The following is a 24000-nucleotide window of genomic DNA, read 5'->3' on the forward strand; positions in this document are numbered from 1 at the left end:
TGTAAGGAATTTAATAACATAGTTTTATAACTAAGTGTAGGTGACGCAGTTTGAAATCTGCTATTCCAAAAACCAAATGATATGTTAACATACCACAAAGGTGTTTTTAATACTCTGTTGTTTAATATAAAGCATTATGAAGGTGATAAAGCCATTTTAAGAGAATATTGGTGAATATTCTTTCCCCCAATTTTTATTGACCATTTCCGTTATGCTGGCATATTTAACCTTGGGTGAAAATGAAATTGGGTTATTGGTTGGCTTCTCTTTGAATCCATATCTAATGATAATAGCTATACACTTAAAGGCGCTGTTCCACTTAGGAAGAAAAACGTTAATAAACTATCCATCACATCAAGCTAATAATCCTTAGCAGAACTGGCAATTTATCCCTTTCACCGAAAGTTTAAAAAATGAAAACATGTTTCCTTGGCAACTACTTATCAGTACCTGATTTTTTGGTCACATGAGAAATTTTACATAATTATAGGATTGTTTCCGGGAACAGTTTGGGCATTGGACAGTAGTAGGAACAATTTATCTAACACTGTATCTAACAATTTATCTAACACTGTAGTTAAATTCAGAAGATTAGTTGGAACAGCACAGATTGCACAAATGTATTGGTTTGTCTTAGTCCGTCAATTCTCGTCATACCCCTTGAATATATGTATTGTATTAGGCGCTGCGTAAATTGTTGGCGCTATGTAAATAAAACATAATAATAATAATTTTAAACACTCACGATAGAGAAGTTGAGCATTGTTCAGCTTCTAATTTTGTGCTATTTCTTATTATTCCCAATTGCTCTTGTCCGTACCCTCTCTGTGGTTATCTGCTCCCTTTTGTGTCCTCTCACGCTATATCTCTCAGTCCGCATTGTTGGCCTGTTTTGGCCATATGCCTGAAAAGTCTGACCTTGGCGGTTGGTCATACCGAGGATCTGATCTGCTGCAGGTGATGACAGTGTTGTGCTGGGGCTAGATTCTGTCTGTCTGGGATTACGTGGGACTGACCCAACTAACAGAATGCTCAAGTAAAAAGTTATCATAAGAGGTAGGGTCCCTCAAAAAGCAATAAACACATATTCATTCAGAAACTAGTTACAGGGTGTGTGTGTGTGTGGTGTAGTAGAAGCATTTACATGTGCATGAATGAAAGCCATGCTCTGTGTGCATGTGACTAATTAGTAGACACCGCAGAGACATAACCCAAAGAACTTTCAGTGTAATTGGGGGGGGGGTCACAGATAATGAGACTTAACCAAGAATAGTGTGAGCAGTTTATTCAGATGGGAGACATGGAGAAATTTAAGACAAAAAAGGGCAAACAGGATGGTGGGCATGGAGAAATTTAAGTCAGTTTTATATTCCTCCATGCCTGCTATCTCCTTTTCCTGTTATGTATTCTCCTCCTCATCAATCTCTGTTATATCATATACAACTGGTTGGCTTGTATACTTATGTGCAGAACTGAAAAATCTGTGACTCTTTGTACAGGGTTGTCAGGACCTCACAGATCTCTTGATATACTGTACTCTGGGGGTAGAAGACTTATAAGGTCTGGAAATTTGTCTGCAAACTGAGCTCTTACTAAGAACAACTTAGTGAACTCTACATTAATACAGTCAAACAGCCTTATAAAAATTACACCTTTCTGTTCTGTAAATGAGAATTAAAATGATTACTCAAGAATTCTAAAAAAAAAGAAATAGAAAAAAACCCCAAATTTATGAAATAGGGTTTAAAAACAAAAGGGTAATAATGCATGCTAATATTAACAAATGTGGGGTCACTTAGCTGTTTTCGCTGTACTAACATAATTGTAAAAGGGTTTTCAGACAATCAATTAGCTTTTTAAATTTAAACTTGGATTAGCGAACACAATGTACCCCTGGAACACAGGAGTGATGGGTGCTGATGAAGGTCCTCTGTACCCCTATGAAGATATTCCATTTAAAATCAATAATTTACAACATTAACAACGTCTGCACTGTATTTCTGATCCATTTACCTTTGCTTTAAAAACAAAGACAATTTTGAACGGTAGTGTGTATACAATTAGCTACAAATACATTTATATGGATCAAAGTGTTTGTATGCATGCAAATAATTATAAAGGACTTTGGATGATAATGCTTTTCATCTTCCTCTTTCCCCCACATATTGTGACCCCATCATAAAGTGCTGCAGCGGCACATTGAAGTCAATGGGAAATTAACTTGTGGCTCTCAAGTTACATGGCAATAACTCTTAAGGTTGGAAGTGGAGCTCCCATTGAGTAAGAGACGGGCTGTTGAAATATTTAATCTCACCTCAACTCATCTGCTAATTGCCACTTTAATAAATGATCCCATTAAGCTTATGTAAAACTCAAAATGTATATATATTTAACGTATGGTGGTGCAATCACCAAAGAAACTAATGGAATGCTGCTCGACATTTGCAGCTTTGTACCAGAATTTTCTCATGGTTATTGGAGATTTGGAATGTGGGTATTTTTGTTTTTTATCACCACTGAATCCCCCATCTTGTTACACATGGGATAGGGACTGTCAGTACTCTTAGTATCTCTAGACTTTCCTTAAAGGTGGAGTTCTTCCTAGAGGTCTGGTTATTGTCGGTTAGAATGCATGTCAGTGTTCCTGATTATGTGCCACCTGCAGCTTCGGATTAGAATGTTTTCTATAAAACTTCTAAAGACTCTCCAGCAATAATGATCATATGACAGCAGCAGGGTACATCATCTCCTTTAAATCTAGGATTTCAGTATTTGTAAAACAACTTTACAGTTTCAACGTTATGGGTGATATTAAGATATATCTGGAAACTTTACTTGGTTTATCTTGAAGACCTTAGAGAACTTCATTGTTTACTTCCAGTTTTAAGAATGTTACAAATGGTTGGAATTGCTTTAATATTATGGATATGTTTTAAAATATCACACAATTTAAGGGCATTAAATGTTTTATCTGTAGGCATTCTGCTAATTGTGTTACCCATATTCAGATAACAATGGAATATTTCAGGTTGATGCTTGGTGCATTATGTAATAATAGTTATGGTGGTTCTCAAAGGAAGTAATATTTTGAATATTACTGCCCAGTGAGGGAAATTTGGGGAAAACAGCTTTTGAGCTTTCATAGTACTGGCAGAGTCATTTATAAATGTCTCTGTTATAATAAAATGTCTCTTTTAAAGGTGGAGGAGGGGAAGGAAATGGCATCTCTGCTGCCCTGTAACAATACCCCTGTGGACACAGGAATTCCAGGGTCACAAGGGGAAACGTTATCAGATGTGCATGAAGGATCTTCCTTCTTATCTCCTAACAGCACAAGTTTAAAACCTAGCTTGACAGTGACATATACAAAAGGCTCCATACCCAGTCACGGGGAATGATACATTGCAGCTGGATTTTGATAAAGAATTGAAAACAGAGTTTGGTGATGCTTGATTTTTATATATGTTTTCCAAGAAAAAATGTTTGTTTATTAAATGTGGTTGCCTTCTTCCACCGATACACAGGTTAATACTTAATTATTAATAATACTCAGATATTAACATGCATTCTGTATGCATATGTAAAAAAATAGATGTATCCAGGGAAAAAAATGGCCGCTATGGCAACCCTTCATCAGTATCATCTCACAGATTAATTTTGTATGATGCGGGATCATCTCAGATTATTTTCTTTTAGGAAAATGGCTGAGTGGGCCCTACATAATTCTAGTTAATGCTGTGAGATGAGCTTTTACATGGAACTGCAACTCTCCTACACCTCCATGTATAAACTTCAAAGTTTGTATGCTTCCTGATTGCCTTAAAGTTTTATATTTTTTCCCAATACGTCAGCATTAAAGCCCCACAAACAAATAATGCATATTGAAGTACTTTAATATGCATTCTTTAAAATTTAAAAAAGGTACTTGCTACAGAGAGAAGCTGCAGCTACAGCCTTTCCCTCTTCCAAAGCCAAACAGTGGCAGGAAAGGGATCCAATCGAAGTCAATAGGAGACCTTTCCACGCATGTGCCCGGGGTCTGAATAGAGGATGTATCACGTGCATGGAGATGCAGTCGAACACATCTCCTGCATATAAAGTGCATATAATGGCTGGCGTGTACCCTTAAACAACTCATCAGTACTGTTAATACAACAGATATTTTTTTTTAAACAATGTTAATTATTTTCTAGTTATGTAATGCGAATTTTGAAGCATTCCTTTCTGTAAGTGCATCAGACATCAGACGACCTTGTGAGCTGCAGAAAACATTCCAAGACTTTCACAGAATCATTTTGCTGAAGTCTGGGAGGAATGTTGGTATACAGATGCAGGCTCACTTAACTTGGAAAGCGTGCCTTGATTTCTATCTTGATCATGTGTAGTCTTGCAGAGCCGAAAGGGTGAGTGACAGTTTAAAGGCTGATTTAAGTGCTTATTAGGTTAACATATGTCTACAGAGAGGGCTGTGCATCGTTGTCACTGATACTATGCTGAGCTAGGAGGCTGTCACTGTGCAACGTCAAAGAGCTCATCAGGTGCTTCTTTCTTCTTTCATGAAGAACATTTTTATAACCACGATATAACTCAATTAGCTGGATTACTTTTATTTTGCCTGGTTACATTTCAAAAAACGTTACAAGAAAATAATGCACTGCAACATGCCTGGAGTTCGTATATAGTCAAGATCATTATAAATCCTATACTGAATATAGTCTAGAGGAATTGAAGGCCCTACTACCAAGAACTTGTGATCTGGTGGACTGATTTGTAAATAGACAAGAAAGTGAATTAGTGTACCATGCAGCCCAACAACAGAACTGGTAGAAAATAAATAAATGAACAGGACTTGTTCATAAATACTAAAGTAATCTAGCTGCTTGGGTGCTGATGTGCACGGTGGGGTAGTATGTCCTAGGGCTTTATTAGCTTCCATTACTCTCTATGATGTGTGACCAGCATATTACTTCTTTGGCATTTGCCACCAGGTTATCCATTAATCACAACAGGTCTATAGGCGTATCAGGGCTAATCCTGCTAAATTTGAAAGGGAATAGTTGGGATCAAAGCAGAACCTGGCTAGGCAGTGGGAGAGGCTGAATACCACATGTATGGCCATGGCCCTGTTGGAGGTGTAGCCATGAGCTTGTAGGAAAGGCCTCATTCCTCTACCAATAGGCGATAGTTACCTAGGTCTACAGTACTTGAATGGGAGATGTCAGACATTACATGTATCTCAAGCTTCAGATTCAGATTCGTAACATGTTTAACAAAAATAATGTTAATAATGACATATTTAAAATAATAAACTACCATGTAGGCTATGACATTGAATGGGTAATATTTCACAATTCAAGAAAAAAAAAAAAAGTATTTTTCCAGAGTGCTTCTCTTTAAATGAATTTCTGCCTCTGTCTGCGGTATGTCTGGGTGATTACATTGAGCAGCCCCTAGCTCATCTCTCACGCAGGAAGAACAAAGAGCTACATCATTCATCCGCCTGACCTGATGTCGCATGTCCAACAAACTGGAATTAACCTAGCCAATTATCTGAACAGACTGGTCACTGCTCGGCCACTTCATAAGTTAATATTTCATGTATTTCTGTAATTTCATTGACCCTTTTACAACACTATTATTTTGGTTGGCTATGTAATATTGTTTTATTACATCGTCTTAGTATTTCACCACTTTAAAATGTTATTTTACATTTTGGCTTAATTCCACAAAAAGGGATTCCATTGATTCCATTCCATCCTGTGGTTTAGATGTAGTCGCATCTTACCACGAAATTTCTTCACTTTCTTCTTGCAAATTAACAACCACCATGGAACCCTGTTTATAAGCACAATGGGTTTAACCACTAAATAATTGTAGAGGAATTTAGATGCTATGAAAAACATTATCTTCTGATATAAAGGAAGCCATCTACTGCCCCATACAGCCTCACCAACAATAAATGCATATTAAATCCACAGTTTACTGTTCCTGATATACCTGCTGAAGAATAATGCATATTTAATGTTCATTCCTCAAAATTAAGAATGTCTTACCTGAGGTAGAAGCTGCAGCCCTACAGCTGCCCTCCTCCTCCATGGTCTGATGTTTTTTAACCACTGATTGGCTGCTTAAAGTTGGTAGCAATCAATCAACAGGAGTGCAAATATACATGCACATTGAGGGTCCTGTTAGATCCTCTAAACATTTCTTATAAGCAAGTACCATTGCTGCCTGGCATTCAAAAATGTGCCTACATTGTAGTACTGTGTGGTAGCTGGAATCAAGTATGAGATGCTTACTGTGGATTGTTGGCTTTGATGAGTTAACGGTTAATGTTCGGCACCCGGCCCTAGATTGAAAACAAAGGAAATCTCATGAGTATTCTTTTAACCTAGGAAAAAACAATAGCTTGAAAAAATATCTATTTATAGCGGGTTGTACATTAAGGAGTCTTTGTGTGTTCTGACCATTCTTCCAGATGTTAAGATGACGACAGTACACTGTATATACATCCAGGACATTATTCCTCACCAAGATGTTGTTTAACGTGCCATAACAAAGCACAGAAGATATAGGGGTACCAGTAAACATTTTAATGTTTAAACCTTGGATTTAGATTTGGGAAGGGGGTTTCTCAAAGGTGTACAAGGTTAAAATAAAATCATTGAGCTCACGTGCCACTGTCACCAGATCTTGTCTTAAGTATGGGATGTTTAAAAAAAAAAAAAAATTCAATTTTTTTTAAAACATCCAGTAATGAGTCACACTTTTAATCCATCAATGTAGTAAATATTTTCCATAGATTCCCCATGTGATCTGAATGATCTGGTTATTCTGCCATTTGTATTTTACATTGTAAGTATCCGCAAACGGCGTCCGATGATATTGGAGGTTTTTTTTATGGTTAATTGCAGTAGTTTCCACTTGGTAGAAACATTTTTAGGATATTGCTCCTTCACTACATTTTGATTATTTTATATTGTTTTTATTGTTTATTTCACAATGCCGTATTTTTTTTCCTTCTGATAAAATAATCGATTATTAAACTTTATTATTACATAGGCATGTCTGAAGCAGGTTAGCAACTGGGACCTAACAGATAATTCAACACACAATATCTTCCAACACTTTCACCATAGCCATGTCACTGTATAAATGTGAATTATTTTGCCATTCAATGTATGTATCTCCCAAATGTCCCATTTTAGGTGTGACAGTTATTCTTTGGAACCCATATTTTTATCCATCACAGTGTAAACAGACCTCCTAGTATGTGGCATATTTTTGGGGCCTAAGCTGCTTTATGAGTGGCTGATCTCCATATTGTGCTAGGTTTAACCCTATTGAGTAGCTCAAAATGGGTCACTTGTAAAAGATTGAATCATCTAATTGAAAAACTTCTTTTGACTGTTACAGTATTTTAAAAATCTTTTTATTGTCTAAAAAAGCTAATGAAAAAAACTAAATTGATTCAAATATTTTTATGTTTTCATGCAAATTATAGGGCAAAAAGTACAAGTATCATATTGCTATTTGAAAATATATTTTTTTGTAGCTGGTATCTGTTATGAATCCCCCCCATGCACATATTTCTCAAAAGTAGACAGTTCAGGGTATTCACTTGAATTACAAATAATTATATGGTTACTATTAAACAATGCCCAATATGTGTTCAGCAACATCTCCTGAGTACAGCTATACCACTTATGCATAGGCCGTTTGGAGGCTTAAAGGCCACATTTGAGACATGCACATTTCAGGTTTTCAACTTTGAATTTTGATATCTGGTCATGATGGTGTCCATATCCTATTTGGGACATGTTTGAAGCTGGCCAATCAAACCATCAAACCATATATTTTTAACACTTTTCAAGCACTAACTGCTAATAATCACAAGAATGTGTATGTAAATAGCAGAAAATATGTTTGGTAAAAAAACAGTAGTAGTAATAGAAAAACCCTTGATAAAACCCTTGGTAATTTCAAATGTTGTGAGGTATGAGATGAGAGAGTATACTAGTATAGCATTTTCACATGAGCGCAGACAAAATATTTTCATTTAATTTAATACAAAAATGTCCATATGTGGTGCTAACATTTTTAAAATTCCATACATCAGTTTTAAAGATATTTTAAATAAAAGATTTGCACTTATATTTCCTGTTTGTTCAGTTGAGAAAATAATGTATTGCAGTGTACAACAGACTACTGACTAGTTGCTCATATTACAATTTTAACATATTTTGTAACTGTTTAACAGGAAATAGGAGGTGGTGTAGATGAGTGCCCATTGTGTCCTAAAAAAGTTTATTGCTGGTGACCGAGCTTTACATAAGTATATGTGTTCAATACATGCCTATTGCTACAAAATGTTTATACTTGTTTTGTCTTTTTAGTTTTAGGCTGGATTATGGTTCAGCCTATTACTCAAGCACTGGGAGTAATGCCAGTTCCATTGCTTTGTTATTTACTATAACTCTTATAAAGTTCACACCCATTTCTATGTCATAGCTCAGTGTTTTTAGCCATGTTAAATGCACTGTTTAAAGATCGATTATGTCGTAAAATAGGTTTTGATGTTTTTGAGTCATTTAAATGTTTACATGGGTACTTTGATGGCCAACTGGCCAGTTAATATTTAGTTGTTGAGCTGTCATCTAATAAGCTTTATAAGTGTTACTTTGTCTTTTGCTTAATGATATGCTAACATAATTTGTGTTAAGCTTTGATCGAGAGTTTAATAATAAGATATACAACATTATTGATACCATTATATTCATTATCTTCCATTATCTTTTTGTCAGCAAAAATTACCTTCTGTACAAAAGAGCAAAACACATTATTAACATACAAAATTAACATACAAAATTTGTTTTTAACAATGTTATACAGGCTTCAAAAGCACTTAAATGAACAGCTCATTAAAAAGGTAGAAGTCGCATGTCTTCTGGGAAACACATTTTGTGATGGTGACTTTAAATTTTTCAAAACAGAAAAAAAAAAATAGTTTTATCCTGGGGAAATATAGATATTTTTTTGACCAAAAAGTTAAAGGAAGAGTCATGTTAAAAATGGTGTCTGCAAATATTGGTAAAAATGTCACTGTAGCCTCTTTCGTGTGTAAAAACCTTTTATTAGCCTTTTTATTGTTTATTATAAAAGATGTGATGAGGTTCAAGCATTTCTTAGGTACCTAAATTTAAAAAGTCATAGGCCAATCCAGCTTTTTTTTGCACCTCAATGTCTATGTGTAACAAGATTTTTTTTCTTCCCTTATGCATCCGTCCGATTCCACCACTCAGTATTCTGACATCCAAGAACACCAAAAACTTTAATACTCTACTTCCTTAAAATAAATATAAAACTGGGCCTCACTTTATGAGCTGGGGAGCTGGGCCATTAGTCTTGGTTTCCTGTCTGCCATGGGAAACAACTCATTTGTGCACAGAAGAAAGGAAGTTTCATGTTTTTCCGCTTTTTATTTTTTTTTTTACATTGGAACATGTAGTGCCTAGATGACATCATCCCTGTGTGACCTAAATTATGTGCAGCTAGAAGTGCATAGGGTACATGTGTCTTAAGATTGTTCAATAATGAAGGAGTTAATAAGGTTTCTTAGTCTCTAGTGGATTTTCTTTTTTTTTTTCTCCCTTCCTGCCATCCCTTCCCGTCTTGGAGGAAAAACGGATATGCTAAAGCCCCACCAGGACATCCTTAGCTCGTAAGCAATTAGGCAGACTGAAAAAAGTATTCTTCTCAAAACCCAATGTTTAATCCATTCATTCGCTCATGCTTTTAAACCATGTCAATATGTGCATCAAGATGTGATATTGTCATTGCATTAATCAATCAAAAAAGTATTGAACGGTGACATATATCATGTTACTTAACATTCCTTCCATAGTAAGTCTTCTGAAATCTCATTAAAGATAAATTGAATGCATATGTATATAATAACTGTATTTCATCTTCTATTTAATTCATCTTTTCATGTTTTTATCTTTTGTGCACATTTTTCATAGTGGAAATACATTCTGTAATCCATAGGCAGGGCTATCATAGAATATGTTTTCATTTGCATAGTATATTATATTGAAGCATTTTTGTCCAGTGCGCCCCTTATATATGGTTTGTGATTTAGTGAATATTTTAGGGGCCATAGGAAATAAACCCAGACCTGAGTTTAGATCATCAGCCGGGATCTGTTATTTTAACTATTCAGATGCATAGTCAGATCCTGTTAGATAAACGTGTCATTAAATAAAGCAAACACATAGTTATGAAAAGGTTGCTGTGCGAACGCTGAGTGCTGTCAGCCATCATTATGTTTTTCACATGAGCGAGTGACTGCAGCAAAATCCTGTTAAATTCCACAACTAATTAACCTCTTCAGGCCCAGGGGGTTTATGTGGCAAATACCTGCTGCTTAGCTTCAAGTATTTTGTTGGATATCCATTTAATTGAAGACCGCTTAATATGAATTTCATCTGTCCTATTTGTTCTTGAAATAGGCTGGAGAGATAGACACTGTTGAGTAAAATGACCAGATTTAAAAAAAGAAGGGAATACTTTGTTAAATAGCAACTATTTTCTAGGCTCAAACATTTGACATATATGAAAAAAGGTTCATATGAACATAATCAATAAAACATTCTTTTTTGAGATATATACAAAAATAAGTATGTCTTCTCCCTTTTGATACCATTGTATTATTGGTAGCCAAGAAAATTAATAGTCTTGACCAAACTCTCTTTCATTGTGTTTGACAACATAGATCAAAGTTTAACAATTTTAACATATTGATTCAGTTTCCACGTCACTTTTCTAATGCTGGAAGCAGCCAATTGGTGGTAGGATAGTGCTGCTATTAAAGCCAATGAGAACAATTTCTGTGCATGCTTGAAGGGTCTCGCATTAGACCCCCTGGAAGCCTCACATGAGCCGGTGTTAGAGCTAGCAGGCTAAAGGTGAACATAGTAAGCATGCTCCTTGGCAAAGTGGAATTATGTTTAGGATATTTAATCCCTTCATACATTTGCTAAATGGAGAAAATAATAATTTAAAGGGGACACTCAACTGTCGTATGTAAATCTGTTTGGTGGCTGAAAGGTCCCTTTAAAATCGTGTTTTAGACCCCCACCACCAGAACTCTTGCTGAGCCATTTTTTGAGCTGAATGGTGGTGAGTATACACATCTCCTGCAAACCAAAAAGTTAGGAGGTAGACAAGTAAGGGAAATGCATATGGGGTATTCATGCTTTTGCAAGAAAGCCCACATGAAAATGTAAAGGAGATACATATATCATATGCATTAATGTGCCCATGATGGCTGGCATGTCCCCTGTTACACAGTGTGTTTGATTTCAGGGATTTTTGCCAGCAAATGTCATTTAAAATTGCCACTTTTATTACACAGCATGCAACATTGTAACAGAGATGAAAGAAGAAGGTTATTATGAAAATTATTCACTCTTTTACACACAATATTATTTCAATGTATTGCTTATTTGAACTGACATGTGTTACATATGCTGTAACAAATGATCTAGTGATAGAGTCTGCACCTGTTATGATATCATCAATATTTCTTAGCTCAGTTGTAGCTGAGTTGGTTTGGGTATCCGGATGGTAAAATATGTGATATTTTTTACATATGCGTACTGTAGGTTTATTAACAAATAGGTTATCCTATGGAGCATAGTCATCATGTTTGGGTAAATTGGCAGCAATTTTCCTCTTAATTATTGTAGCTTTTTGTAGCATTGTGACTTGCTGCATATACCCTTTAAATGACCTGTTTCTGAGAACAATGTTGGGTGGTAACATTACTAACGTGCCTCTATATGAGTCACCCAGACAGTTGTAGAGAATGTTTAGAAAACGTTTTAGTTCATTTTAAGAAACATAACTTGGTGAAACCAAAGAGCTAGATTTTATTATCTCTTTTGATGTCAGGCTGTTCTGTTATGGTCTATAAGAATATTTCAAGACAAAATAGTGTCCCAAATATATCTAATTTCTTGTAAGCAGTAACATGTCATCCGTATTGGTACACAAATGTTGGAAAATATCCTTTTAGTACATTTACACTGAGCTAATGTATTTACGGATGCATAACCTGTATTTCTGTGATATATTCTCATTTTCTTGTCTTATGTACAAAGATTTCACCAATCCCCAATAACATTTTGTGACCTTGTCACCAAAAATTAATGTCACATTAATCAACATAGCTTAAAATGAAGGCTTCTGTATGGATGTTTCTAGCTTAATAGTTCCGAAACATTTTAACCTGTTATGAAACTGCTGGGCATTTTTTAGTTATTTATCTAATAATAATAATAAACCTGCACCTCTTTCCTATTCTGCAAGAGTAAAAATTTTGTTTACTGTCCCACCCAGCAGCATATTTACCTTGGGCATTACCTTAGGCCTGACCCAGGGCAGCACACCTAGCTTCTCACTCATTGCCATACTTACTGCTTAGCTCCAGGATATGTCCTTCAATGGATGTGAACCCCTTTAGGTGTGTGGCGCCAGGTACTGCACATTATGGAAGCTGTGCTGGATAGACTTCTAAAGTCAAATGGTGCATAATGACAATATTTCCATGTACACTGCCCACACACATCCCAAAATAGGTCTTAACACATGTATAAATGTTTCTTTTATTCTTAATTGTTGTATGACACAAAAGATGGCACTGATATTTTTTTATGTGATCATCAAATATATATATTTTCCCACATAAATTCATAGGGGTTCCAATAATTGTGCCACACATATATTTCCCTTTTTTGGATAAACCTGTGTTGTGTTTGCAGTTCTTTGATATCCATGAGAGTAGAGTATTGTTTTCTATTTTTCTAAGAAAAGTTCAAAGGGTTAATGACAATTTTTCACAGCATTCTGTGCTCAAATTAGTAGCCAGTCAGGAAGGGGAGATCAGATGCATGCTATAATATATTATGTTCATGGGAGAAGTGACAGGAAAGAGAAGTGGAACGCTTTCTTTGCAGACATGGCCTAGTTTAAGTGTTTGTATTGAGTGCATTATATATTATGATAATATGGGGGAATAAGTGAGGGCTCACTTTACCTCCATTTTACTACTGAATGTACTACCATAGGTCCAGCCTCTGCATCACACCGCTATTACATGTGTTATATAAGGCTCTGTATCACACCGCTATTACATGTGTTATACAAGGCTCTGTATCACACCGATATTACATGTGTTATACAAGGCTCTGTATCACACCGATATTACATGTGTTATACAAGGCTCTTTATCACACCGATATTACATGTGTTATACAAGGCTCTTTATCACACCGATATTACATGTGTTATACAAGGCTCTGTATCACACTGATATTACATGTGTTATACAAGGCTCTTTATCACATTGATATTATGTGTTATAAAAGGCTCTGTATCACACTGATGTTACATGTGTTATAAAAGGCTCTGTATCACACCGATATTACATGTGTTATTCAAGGCTCTGTATCACACCGATAATACATGTGTTATACAAGGCTCAGTATCACACCGATATTACATGTCTTATACAAGGCTCTGTATCACACCGATATTACGTGTTATAAAAGGCTCTGTATCACACCGATATTACATGTGTTATACAAGGCTCTTCATCACACCGATATTACGTGTTATAAAAGGCTCTGTATCACACCGATATTACATGTGTTATACAAGGCTCTTCATCACACCGATATTACGTGTTATAAAAGGCTCTGTATCACACCGATATTACATGTGTTATACAAGGCTCTGTATCACACTGATATTACATGTGTTATACCAGGCTTTTTATCACACCAATATTACATGTTATAAAAGGCTTTGTATCACAGCGCTATTACATGTGTTATACAAGGCTCTGTATCAAACCGATATTACATGTGTTATACAAGGCTCAGTATCACACCGATATTACATGTGTTATACAAGGCTCTGTATCACACCGATATTACATGTGTTATACAAGGATCTGTGTCCCACTGCAAATACCATACCTGGGAATTCCAGCTACTCGGAGCACCCTCCATGTGGGATGCGGGCAGAAAGTGGGTGGTTTAGCTGATGTTGGTGGGTGGTCCCACTGCAGTCTGTGGGCAGTCTCTCTGCTAGTAGGTGTTCCCACTGATGTTTCGGGAAAGGCCGCTGTTAAAGGGGGAAATAGGTTGGGTGTGTCTGAAAGCCACTCCCATGAGAGAGATACCTGCATTATGGAATTCTCAGTATCACATTCATATTACTTGCATTATACAAGGTTTGGTGTCACACTGATATTACAGGTATTATGCAAGGCTTAGTATCACACTGATAGCATATGCCTGAGCCTTATATGGGTTCATTGTGGTATGCTGTTAGTATGTTTTTATTTATAAATCAGACCACAACTGTAGGTCTAAAGTGTCTGTGTATTCTTGCTTGCCTTGTTTTCCATTCTTTTGCAAGTTTGGAACTGCACATTTAGGAATTCCTTCTAATACTTTGCTGGATACCTTCCCCTCTCCCAAGACTTGTTACACGGACTAACAAAGAACCCTGATATCCGATGAAGTCTCCTTGAAAATTCTGATTTGTTTTGGTATTATTATATGGATTTAGTGATGTATCATATAATACAATTTTCATGTTGATTTGTTTCTTGTTGGCATTAAACCATAGGTTATATGGGATTTCTGAGCCCTTCTGGTAGATCATATTATTGTGCTTTGTCATTGCAAAGACTTGTCTTAACATTTGCATTATGTAGCCCTGTTAAGTTTTGTTCTTAAATTGAATATGTTGTAAACTCGTTTGAACAGGGCCCTCCTCACCTATTGTTTCTGTAAGTCAAATTGTTCTGTTATAAACTACTTGTTATGTCCTGTCTACGCATTGTACAGTGCTATGGAAAATGATGGTGCTATATCAAACAATAAATAATAATAATAAATAAATTGGAACATGACCAATTTAAATGGTTTATAATATTTAGATATGGATCTGAGATTGTAGTGTATTATTTATACTTTATTTCGTTGTAACAATTCACACCAATATAAGTATATCAAGGCCAAAAAATGATAATATACAAAATCTGTGCGTTAACAGACAATAGCTAACACACAGGGAAGTTTCAGGAATGCAAGATTTCAGTTCTTGAAGCATATAATATTTTTGAGTTGCACAATATCTAAATGATTCCATGTTGATGTCAGTGATGCTGTTGAAGAAACTGTCGACTCCTGTTCCTTAACCACTTTACCTGGTTGCTTAATCTTTCATAGTATAAAGTTATCCTATGTCCTGTGTATAAAATGTACATTCCCACATTTGTATTGTGCTTGTATATCTAAACTTATAATGTTTTTCTTTTACTTTCCCCAGCTATTATTTTAGGTATTTTCTTCCTGATGGAGAAATGATATGTCGAGAGGAAGGTGCAAAAGAAATGGAAGTAATTAATGGTGGCCTAAATAGCCACTCTGATGTCATCCTCAATGGATATATGAACAAAAGCTTCCAAGCTTGTCCAGAGGAGAGGGGTACAGACACCATGGCCATTTGTGAGTTTGAGCACTGTGACACTGGTGGAATTTGCAGCCAGCTCCAGATGGATGATACTGCCGTTCGTTATGAAAAAAAAGGTAAAGGATCCCGAATATGGAGCCTTGTCAGCAGGAGAAGAGCAAATTCAGCACGTACCAAAAGACCACAGTCTATGATCCTTACTAGTGAAATCAGCGATCCTAAACCTAAGTTGTCTTTTATGGACAAAGTGAGATCATTCAAAAGATTAAGATCTTCGACCTTCTCCAAAGGCTCTGTACTTCGGAATTCTAAAGCTAAAGTACAAGACCTTCCCACAGAGGACAGCAATGTTAAAATATCTAGTGCCCTATTCAGAACAAGAAAATTTGCTGATGGACAAAGGCCATATAGACATTCCTATGCGGGATACATTGATGACTTAGACACATCTTTTGAAGACGTGGAGTTAAATATTAGTATCGCTGAATGTGACTCCACTCCTGAGAACAGATGGTTGAGAGATATTGGTGTTGGATTAAATGGGGGCTCAGACTTCCTGGACAGTCAGAGCATGAGCAGCCATCGTAGACATGCTCTTAGCACAAAAAGTTCAACTATTGCTGAAGGGGAAATCCAGAGGAAAGGACTTAAAATCCCACCAGAACATCGCAGAGGAAAGAGCTCATATATGTGGAGCTATCTTAAGGGGATTTCATTAGCCAACAAAGAGAACCCAAAGGGACTTAATAGACTTCAGGGAATTACTGTTGAAAATGTAGAATGCAAAACTGACAACTATTCAAATGCGTCAGGCAAATCAGGGGACAATGTTGAGTTAGAACAATTACCTGACGGTGGCAGTACTTCCAAATCAAAAAACTTTGGTGGTGTCCTCAAGTTTTTCAGCAATGTGGCTGAAGCTGCTAGGAAGTGGCGAGGTTCCTCAAGGTCTTCTACGTCTGAGGACCAGATTTCTCAGTCTACGCCTCGAACTCCCAGACTACAGATTTTATCTGTCAAAGAACCATTAGTCATAGAAAATGAAAATGCCCTAATTTTCCCCTCAGAAAACCTCCAGTCTACAGATTCAGGTATATGGGAAAATCATGCCCGTGAAAAGCCTTCATTCCAGGACATTTCGCCTGAGCCATCAGGCATGGATCCTTGTGATTCAGAGTGTAAGGTCACACAAACCACAGCTGACACATCATCCGAGGACAATGCCTGTTGCTTGGAAGAAATACCTAAAGAATCTTTCCAGACAGTTCCTGCTTTGCCAAAATTTGAAAAATGCATTTCAGACACAGAGAGTCCTAGTCTGTGCCTAGAATCATGCTATGATACTTTGATAACAAACACTGAGAGTGAACCCAAACAGGACAGTCTTTTTAAAACCAAATCTGAAAACACTTTGATTACTGAACCAAATCTTTTGGATGGACAGGATGAGGATGTATTTGAATACAGCGATTCTGCAGCTGAATCTCATTTCAGCCTGTCCTCCACAGCTTCATCATATGAGGAGGTAAACATACAAATAGCCTAAAGTAAGATTTGGAAACCAGGTAATAAAATTATGTATGTTACCTGTATGGAGCTATCATCCCTGCTTTCTCTCATTCAGAATTGCTAATCACAAGAAGGCTGTGGATGTGACTTCAGATTACTTGCCTAATATCTGTATTAATTAGCGCAATAATTTTTTGTCACGTCAGCGTCACCTTTTTTTTTTTTTACTATACAAAGACTTATAAGACTATAATTTTTGTGTAAATTTTAAATAAATAATAATATGTATTCATTTAGATGTTAAACCTTCTAAATATAGCAGTACTTGTTAACACAGTTTTTATTGTCTTTTGGCGCCATCTACTGTTTTCTAGGGGTCATAAGCCATTTAAAAGAAAGATCTTGGGTGGTGCCACCTAGAGACATCTTAGTAAAAGTAGACATATATTTGACTGGGTGTCTGACATACATGGTCAGACAAGGAGCTTTTGAATTACTATTACTATTTAATTGCAGTGATGGGCGTCTTGTGCTTGGATTGTTTTTATCATTGTCTGACGGTATGAAAATCACATGTATGGAGCACACTGCCATACCTAAAAGGTCCAGGTCCGGTACACAATTACTGGAAATGCGTACCCAAACTATTGTTATGAGCTACACAGTATTCTTATATTGAGTCTTCCCCTCATTGGCTGCATGCCCACACATTCTATACCCTTCCACATTACAAGTAACAGAGTTTGCGACACATACTTTCACAACAATAGTAGATTCCCCATGAGAGTTACAATATTAGTTTTTGTGTATAAGGAGTTATTTTTGATCCAACAGCATTTACATTTTTTGATTTGATATATTATACACCGTGTACAGTGGATATAAAAAGTTTACACACCCCTGTTAAAATGCCAGGTTCTTGTGATGTTAAAGAAAAAGACAAAGTTAAATCATGTCAGAATGTTCTCCACCTTTAATGTGACCTATAACGTATAACGTAAAAGTGTGCACACCCTTAAACTAATAATTTGTTAAAGCACCTTTTGATTTCATTACAGCAATCAGTCTTTTTTGGGTAGGAGTCTATTAGCATGGTACATCTTGACGTGGCAATATTTGCCCACTCATCTTTGCAAAAGCGCTCCAAATCTGTCAAGATTGCGGGGACATCTCCTGTGCACAGCCCTCTTCACATCACCCCACAGATGTTCAATTGGATTCAGGTCTGGGCTCTGGCTGGGCCATTCCAAAACTTTAATCTTCTTCTGGTGAAGCCATGCTTTTGTGGATTTGGATGTGTGCTTTGGGTCATTGTCGTGGTGAAAGGAGACGCCTGAAGGTTTTGCGCCAAAATTGCCTTGTATTTGGAACCGTTCATAATTCCCTCCACCCTGATTAAGGCCCTGGTTCCAGCTGAAGAAAAACTGCCCCAAATCATGATGCTGCCACCACCATGCTTCACTGTGGGTATGGTGTTCTTTGGGTGATGTGCAGTCTTGTTTTTGCGCCAAACATACCTTTTGGAATTATGGCCAAAAAGTTCAACCTTGGTTTCATCAGACCATAACGCATTCCCACGTGCTTTTGGGGGACTTGATGTTTGTTTTTGCAAACTTTAGCTGGGCTTGGATGTTTTTATTTGTAAGAAAAGGCTTCCGTCTTGCCACCCTACCCCATAGCCCATTCATATGAAGAATACGGGAGATTGTTGTCACAAAGCCAGTACTTGCCAGAAATTCTCTGTTGTGCCATATTGTCTCCACTTGATGATGACTGTCTTCACGGTGTTCCATGGTATATCTAATGCTTTGGGAAGTATTTTGTACCCTTCTCCTGACTAATATCTTTCAACAATGAGATCCCTCTGATGCTTTGGAAGCTCTTTGCAGACCATGGCTTTTGCTCTGAGATGCAACAAAGCAAATGTCAGGTAAAACCTACTAGAACAGCTGAACTGTATCTTTGATTAATCAGAGTCACTTTAAATAATGGCAGGTGTGTAATGACTTCTATTTAACATGAGTTTGAATGTGATTGTTTAATTCTGAACACAGCCCCAGTTATAAGAGGGTGTGCACACTTATGCAACCAGGTTATTGTGAGTTATTTTTGTTTTTTCCCCCCCTCAAAGATTTCAGCTTGTTTAGCAATTGAATTGTCCACGTTACAGCTCACATTACTGGTGGAAAAAGTTCTGACATGATTTATCTTTGTCTCATTCTTTAACATCACAAGAACCTGACATTTTAACAGGGGTGTGCAGACTTTTTATATCCACTGCAGCTTTAGCTTAGCATAGTTCATGCATTTTTTTCTACCATTTTTAAAATCCTCTCAAAAAACAGCATGTTTAGGTCTCTACAGATTAGGGTAATAATAGGTTGTTTTTACAAATGAAAACTGTTTACTACAGGAGCAGCGTAAAATCTTTGTCACCTTGCATGATGCGTCTTCTACATATGTTTGTGTTAAAAGGGATCACCCTTAAATTGGGCAAGTATTAAGTGTTAATTAAAATGATAAGATACTTGATTATACTGTACACTTTTTTTATAGTTCCTCTCTATTTCCAGTTTATTCATTGTAAGAGGGTATCACATAACTGGCAAACATATAAATATCCATTTAGCATATCTACCATGATTTTCCTTATTTCGTGACAATAGTCAGTTAATGCAATGATATACAGAATATTTGAAACATACATTCTCAAATATGCGGGACCAAATGCCAACATGCAAAAAGTTCAGTTTTAAACACAACTTTTTCTCTGGCATCAAAGTAGATAAAACCAACAACTATTTCTGCTGCTCACTTAGGCGTAAGTATTTTTTTTCTGAAAACTGTTTCTCAGATAAACAGAAAGTGCTATTGTAACTCAGGTGAAAAACATGAATTGGAGTGTCAGTTGGAAAAGATTTTGAGAGGTACCAAGCGCACCATTTAGCCTGGGGGAGAATTGCATTGTAGCTATATATATCCTAAAAGGATATCCCAGAACACCACAGCACTCACATCTTTCCACTGCTGGTTTGTGGGATGTGGATGGAGGTGCTGATCTTCAGATGGATTATATTCTTTAACGAATATATATATATATATATTTTTTTTTTTTATATATTATTATTTTTCACATAATGGTCCTCTTCGAGACCCAAATCCCCAAGGGAAAAATAATGTCCTCCCCTAATGTTCCTGTATTCTTGGAGAATGGTGGGTCAAAGGGTTCACATGTTCTACAGCCCTAAAAGTAAACCAAATGTTCAAATTAAATTGTGTAAGTAAAATACATTCTTCATACATATATCATCATCTAAAATACTTACGAATGCCCTACTATTATGCTCCTCTTACCATATTCCCTAAAATAGGTAGTTCATGTTTTGCCATTTGAAATGTTGGGTTGTATGCATTATCATCAACCTTAGTAGTTTTAAGTTATTTTTTTGGGGTGTAATAAACAATGAGGCAGATGACGTTTCCACAAAAGTGCCTATTTTTATTTGCATTTTAAGCAAATTTACTAAGCAATCCTTTGGGGCATTTCTAACTTAAAGGTGAACTTAATCAGCAGAGTGCATCTGTTTTTGGTAATTGAGTCTATTTATGAAAAAAGGCAGGCAGTTAACCTAGTTAAATGTAAACTCATACTACATGCCATATTCATTAACATATGAAATGTTTGCAAGTCAATGTGAGTGCCTGTGATTTTGTGCAAGTTGCAGTCAAGTTGACTTATAACTCACATGCAATCTACTGCAACTCACAAATTAAATATTTTAAATAAGTTGAATAGAGTCCATAAGACATTATGGAGGGATTAAGTAAATAAGCAACAAAGAGCAAAATAAGATGCCAAAATTTTGTTCACTTTTCAATACATCCTTCCCACTTATATGTGTTCATATTACCAAAATGTCCCCCAAAATAGTAAAAAAAAGACCTTCGGTGACTAGATTTACTATGCAAATGAAATGTATGGATATTTTAAGTAGTTTGCACCCTTAGATATAGATAGCTGCTCTTTTAGGACCAAACTGGTTGTTTAATAGTTATTTATAAATATAGTTTATGCCCCTAAATAACAGTGGCTTTAAACTTTATGTATGTTGTCTTTAGGTGCAGTGGGAAGATGGACTACTTGATATTAGTAGAGAAGATGAAGGAACAACATGCTATGGGAGGAGCCAAGGTGGTGAACTCAACCAAGGAAAAGTTCCTGATCATCTGGAATCAGCTCCTGAAGATGAAGTTCAAACACGTGCAAAGGAGGAGGAAGATGACAATGAGGACAATGACAGCAGCCTATCAAGTGACTCAGAGTCTGACCAGAAAAGCAATGGAGTTGATGAAATGCCTACGTCTTCTGCTCTGTTATCCGAGAGTCAGAACATCCTTCCAGTAAGTTGTTTTTTTGCATCTTTTTTTATGCTCACTGTCATTATTATAAAGTATTGTGTAAAAGTAGTCTGCACTTGTAATACCATCTTCATAAAAAAGTTACTTGGGCTAAAAAATCTATAAACCCCTAATAACATGTAATAATAAGTGCAATAGGAAAGTAAGCAAACAATCTCATGCTAGTTGTGCAAAAAAAATGAAAAATAAATAAAATACATGACTCAAATGAAAGTCAATTCACAGGCTCAACCCGCATTAACATACACAATGGGGTCCAGAGGATGTACGTAAAACGAAAATGTACTTAAAGTGAATCACTACTTTAAACAGTTATCAAAGCACATACTGCACTGCATTCGTGAGGTCATTTCCACCACAAAACATGAAACGCACAAAAGACGCTTGAAAGACGAACTGACGCACTGGCGTCATGCTGCTATGTGTCTGTTCTCGTGAAGCCAGCATACGTAAACCGGAATGGTTGTGCTGTAACTACGTTCTTACTCGCGAATGAATTATAATATTAGCTGGAATATACATGATCATATTACTTATTGTTGTAGCTGTCTAGATACATTTGTGTAAGATATTTACCTGCCACAATTTGAATACAATATAATGTATTAACTTTATACCCTTGCGTAACGCTACTTCATGAGACCTGGAGCTGGACCTCATGGATGTACGTAATTAAGCTGATTTTATATTTTTTTCTGTTCCTTCTTCTTTCCTCCTGTACTTTAGCCTCTCCGTCTGCCACCAACTCCACTCACGGTTCCTCCTTCTTTAAAATTTCCTCTGGACAGATGCATGTCACTTCCTCTGTCCCAGAGCACCCCGTCTGGGCTGGACCAAGTAGGTTGGATGAAGAGAAAGCTCCAAAGTACAGGTAAAAAGATAAAGAAGACATGTCTTGGTCAATACAACCAAGGACATCGACATTAGCATGAATGCACCTTGTATGAATGAGCTTACAAAAATGAAGCCAGCAGTCTACATTTTTCCATAAATATAATAAATAAATAAATAATTTGTTCATCCTAATCAAGATCTTCTGCATACGCTTAGTGGAAGAATTAACGAATGCCTTTAGAGTCAAGTGCTTGTGTATTGTAGGTGGAACAAGAAATTCTGCTTTGTGATGGGTTCTGCTCATATACTAACTAGAGTGGTTTAAAGGGAGGTTACATAACTCAAATAAATTGAGCTTGACAAGCTTTATAAAAATATGTGGTATGGCCTGTCATCATTCATTTTAACGTGCACAGTTGCAATCTCTTAAAATAGATTAGCAAAATAAAATAAAACCTGCGGGGTGCACCAGTATTGCTTTTCAAATAGACCTCCTGCACATCATGTATTGTGATAGCATTGCTTGTAAACTGCTTTAAATGCAGTAGAGCAGGTGTCTTCCAAGCATTGTAAGATTAATGATCAGATGTGGATATAAATACAAAGTAAAATTATTTACATGTGGCTTGTAGACGAGGAATCGCACATAATCGCATTATATCTGCTGGTCGTTTCGATACAGGTGCTTTATGGCTAGTTCTATTTAGCATTTGACAAAAAGGGTTCAGTGCAAAACTGTGCAAATAATTCATTTGAAGATGGTACAGCATAATACCTATCACTATATACTGAGGCAGACATTGACGGTTGTACAGCATAACACCTACCACTATATACTGAGGCAGACAATGACGGTGGTACAACATAACACCTATCACTATATACTGAGGCACACACTGACGGTGGCACAGCGTAATCCCTATCACTATACATTGAGCCAGACATTGACACTAGTGCAGCATAACTCCTATCACTATATACTAAGCCAAACATTGATGTGGTGTAGGCCTACCACTTCATTAGTAGTAGGGATGCACCGAAACGAATTCTGGACTGAAACCAAAAATGCAGCATTTACCTGTCCGAAACCGAATATGACCCCCCCCACACCATAAAAAAAAATATCTAACACTTTTATTTAAAGTAAGTAACACACCAAAATAGGACAAAACAATTAAATAACAATATTTATATATATATATATATATATATATATATATATATGATTGTTAACAGCAATCACATTCCTATCATGCCCAGGCATACCCAGATTCCAGGATGTACTCGCAGACTTGGCATGATAGGAGTATGATTGCCCTATCTACCCCTTCTCACTCCCTTTTGTCGTACCTACCCCTTCTCCCTATCTACCCCCTATCCCCCCGTCTCACTCCCTTCTCCCTATCTACCCCTCCTAACTATCTACCCTCTCCCCCTTTGAAGTTCACTTACCTTTCAGGAGTCCTGCGGTGGGGGTGCAAGGCCTCTGTCTCCCAGCTCTGCCACTGTATGGAACAGTATAGAGTGATGGGAGTTATGATGTACTAGAGCATAATTATATAATGAAAAATACATTGGAAATGGTACAGCATAACACCCATCACTCTCACACACTTACCAATCCGCACATATACCAATCCACACATATGCCAATCCACACACACACACCAATCCACACACACACCAATC

The 24000-nt window shown here is 36.6% G+C and overlaps 1 protein-coding gene across 2 annotated transcripts in view; it reads left to right on the forward strand.

Moving 5' to 3' along the window:
- Nucleotides 1-22254: 22254 nt before the first annotated feature.
- Nucleotides 22255-24000, forward strand: part of LOC149287487 (rho guanine nucleotide exchange factor 9-like) — a 133238-nt gene continuing 131492 nt past the window's right edge. The window contains exon 1 of one of the 2 annotated variants that reach the window (XM_089492804.1): nucleotides 22255-22348. In XM_089492804.1, coding sequence (XP_089348930.1) covers nucleotides 22270-22348 — 79 coding nt within the window. In that variant the 5' untranslated portion in view covers nucleotides 22255-22269. The remainder of the gene's footprint in view (nucleotides 22349-24000) is intronic. The other variant, XM_089492805.1, reaches the window with a different exon arrangement.

This window comes from Sceloporus occidentalis, unplaced genomic scaffold, assembly GCF_023333645.1.
Source record: "Sceloporus occidentalis isolate IW3139 unplaced genomic scaffold, rSceOcc1.0.p SCAF_60, whole genome shotgun sequence".
Classification (NCBI taxonomy): domain Eukaryota; kingdom Metazoa; phylum Chordata; class Lepidosauria; order Squamata; family Phrynosomatidae; genus Sceloporus; species Sceloporus occidentalis.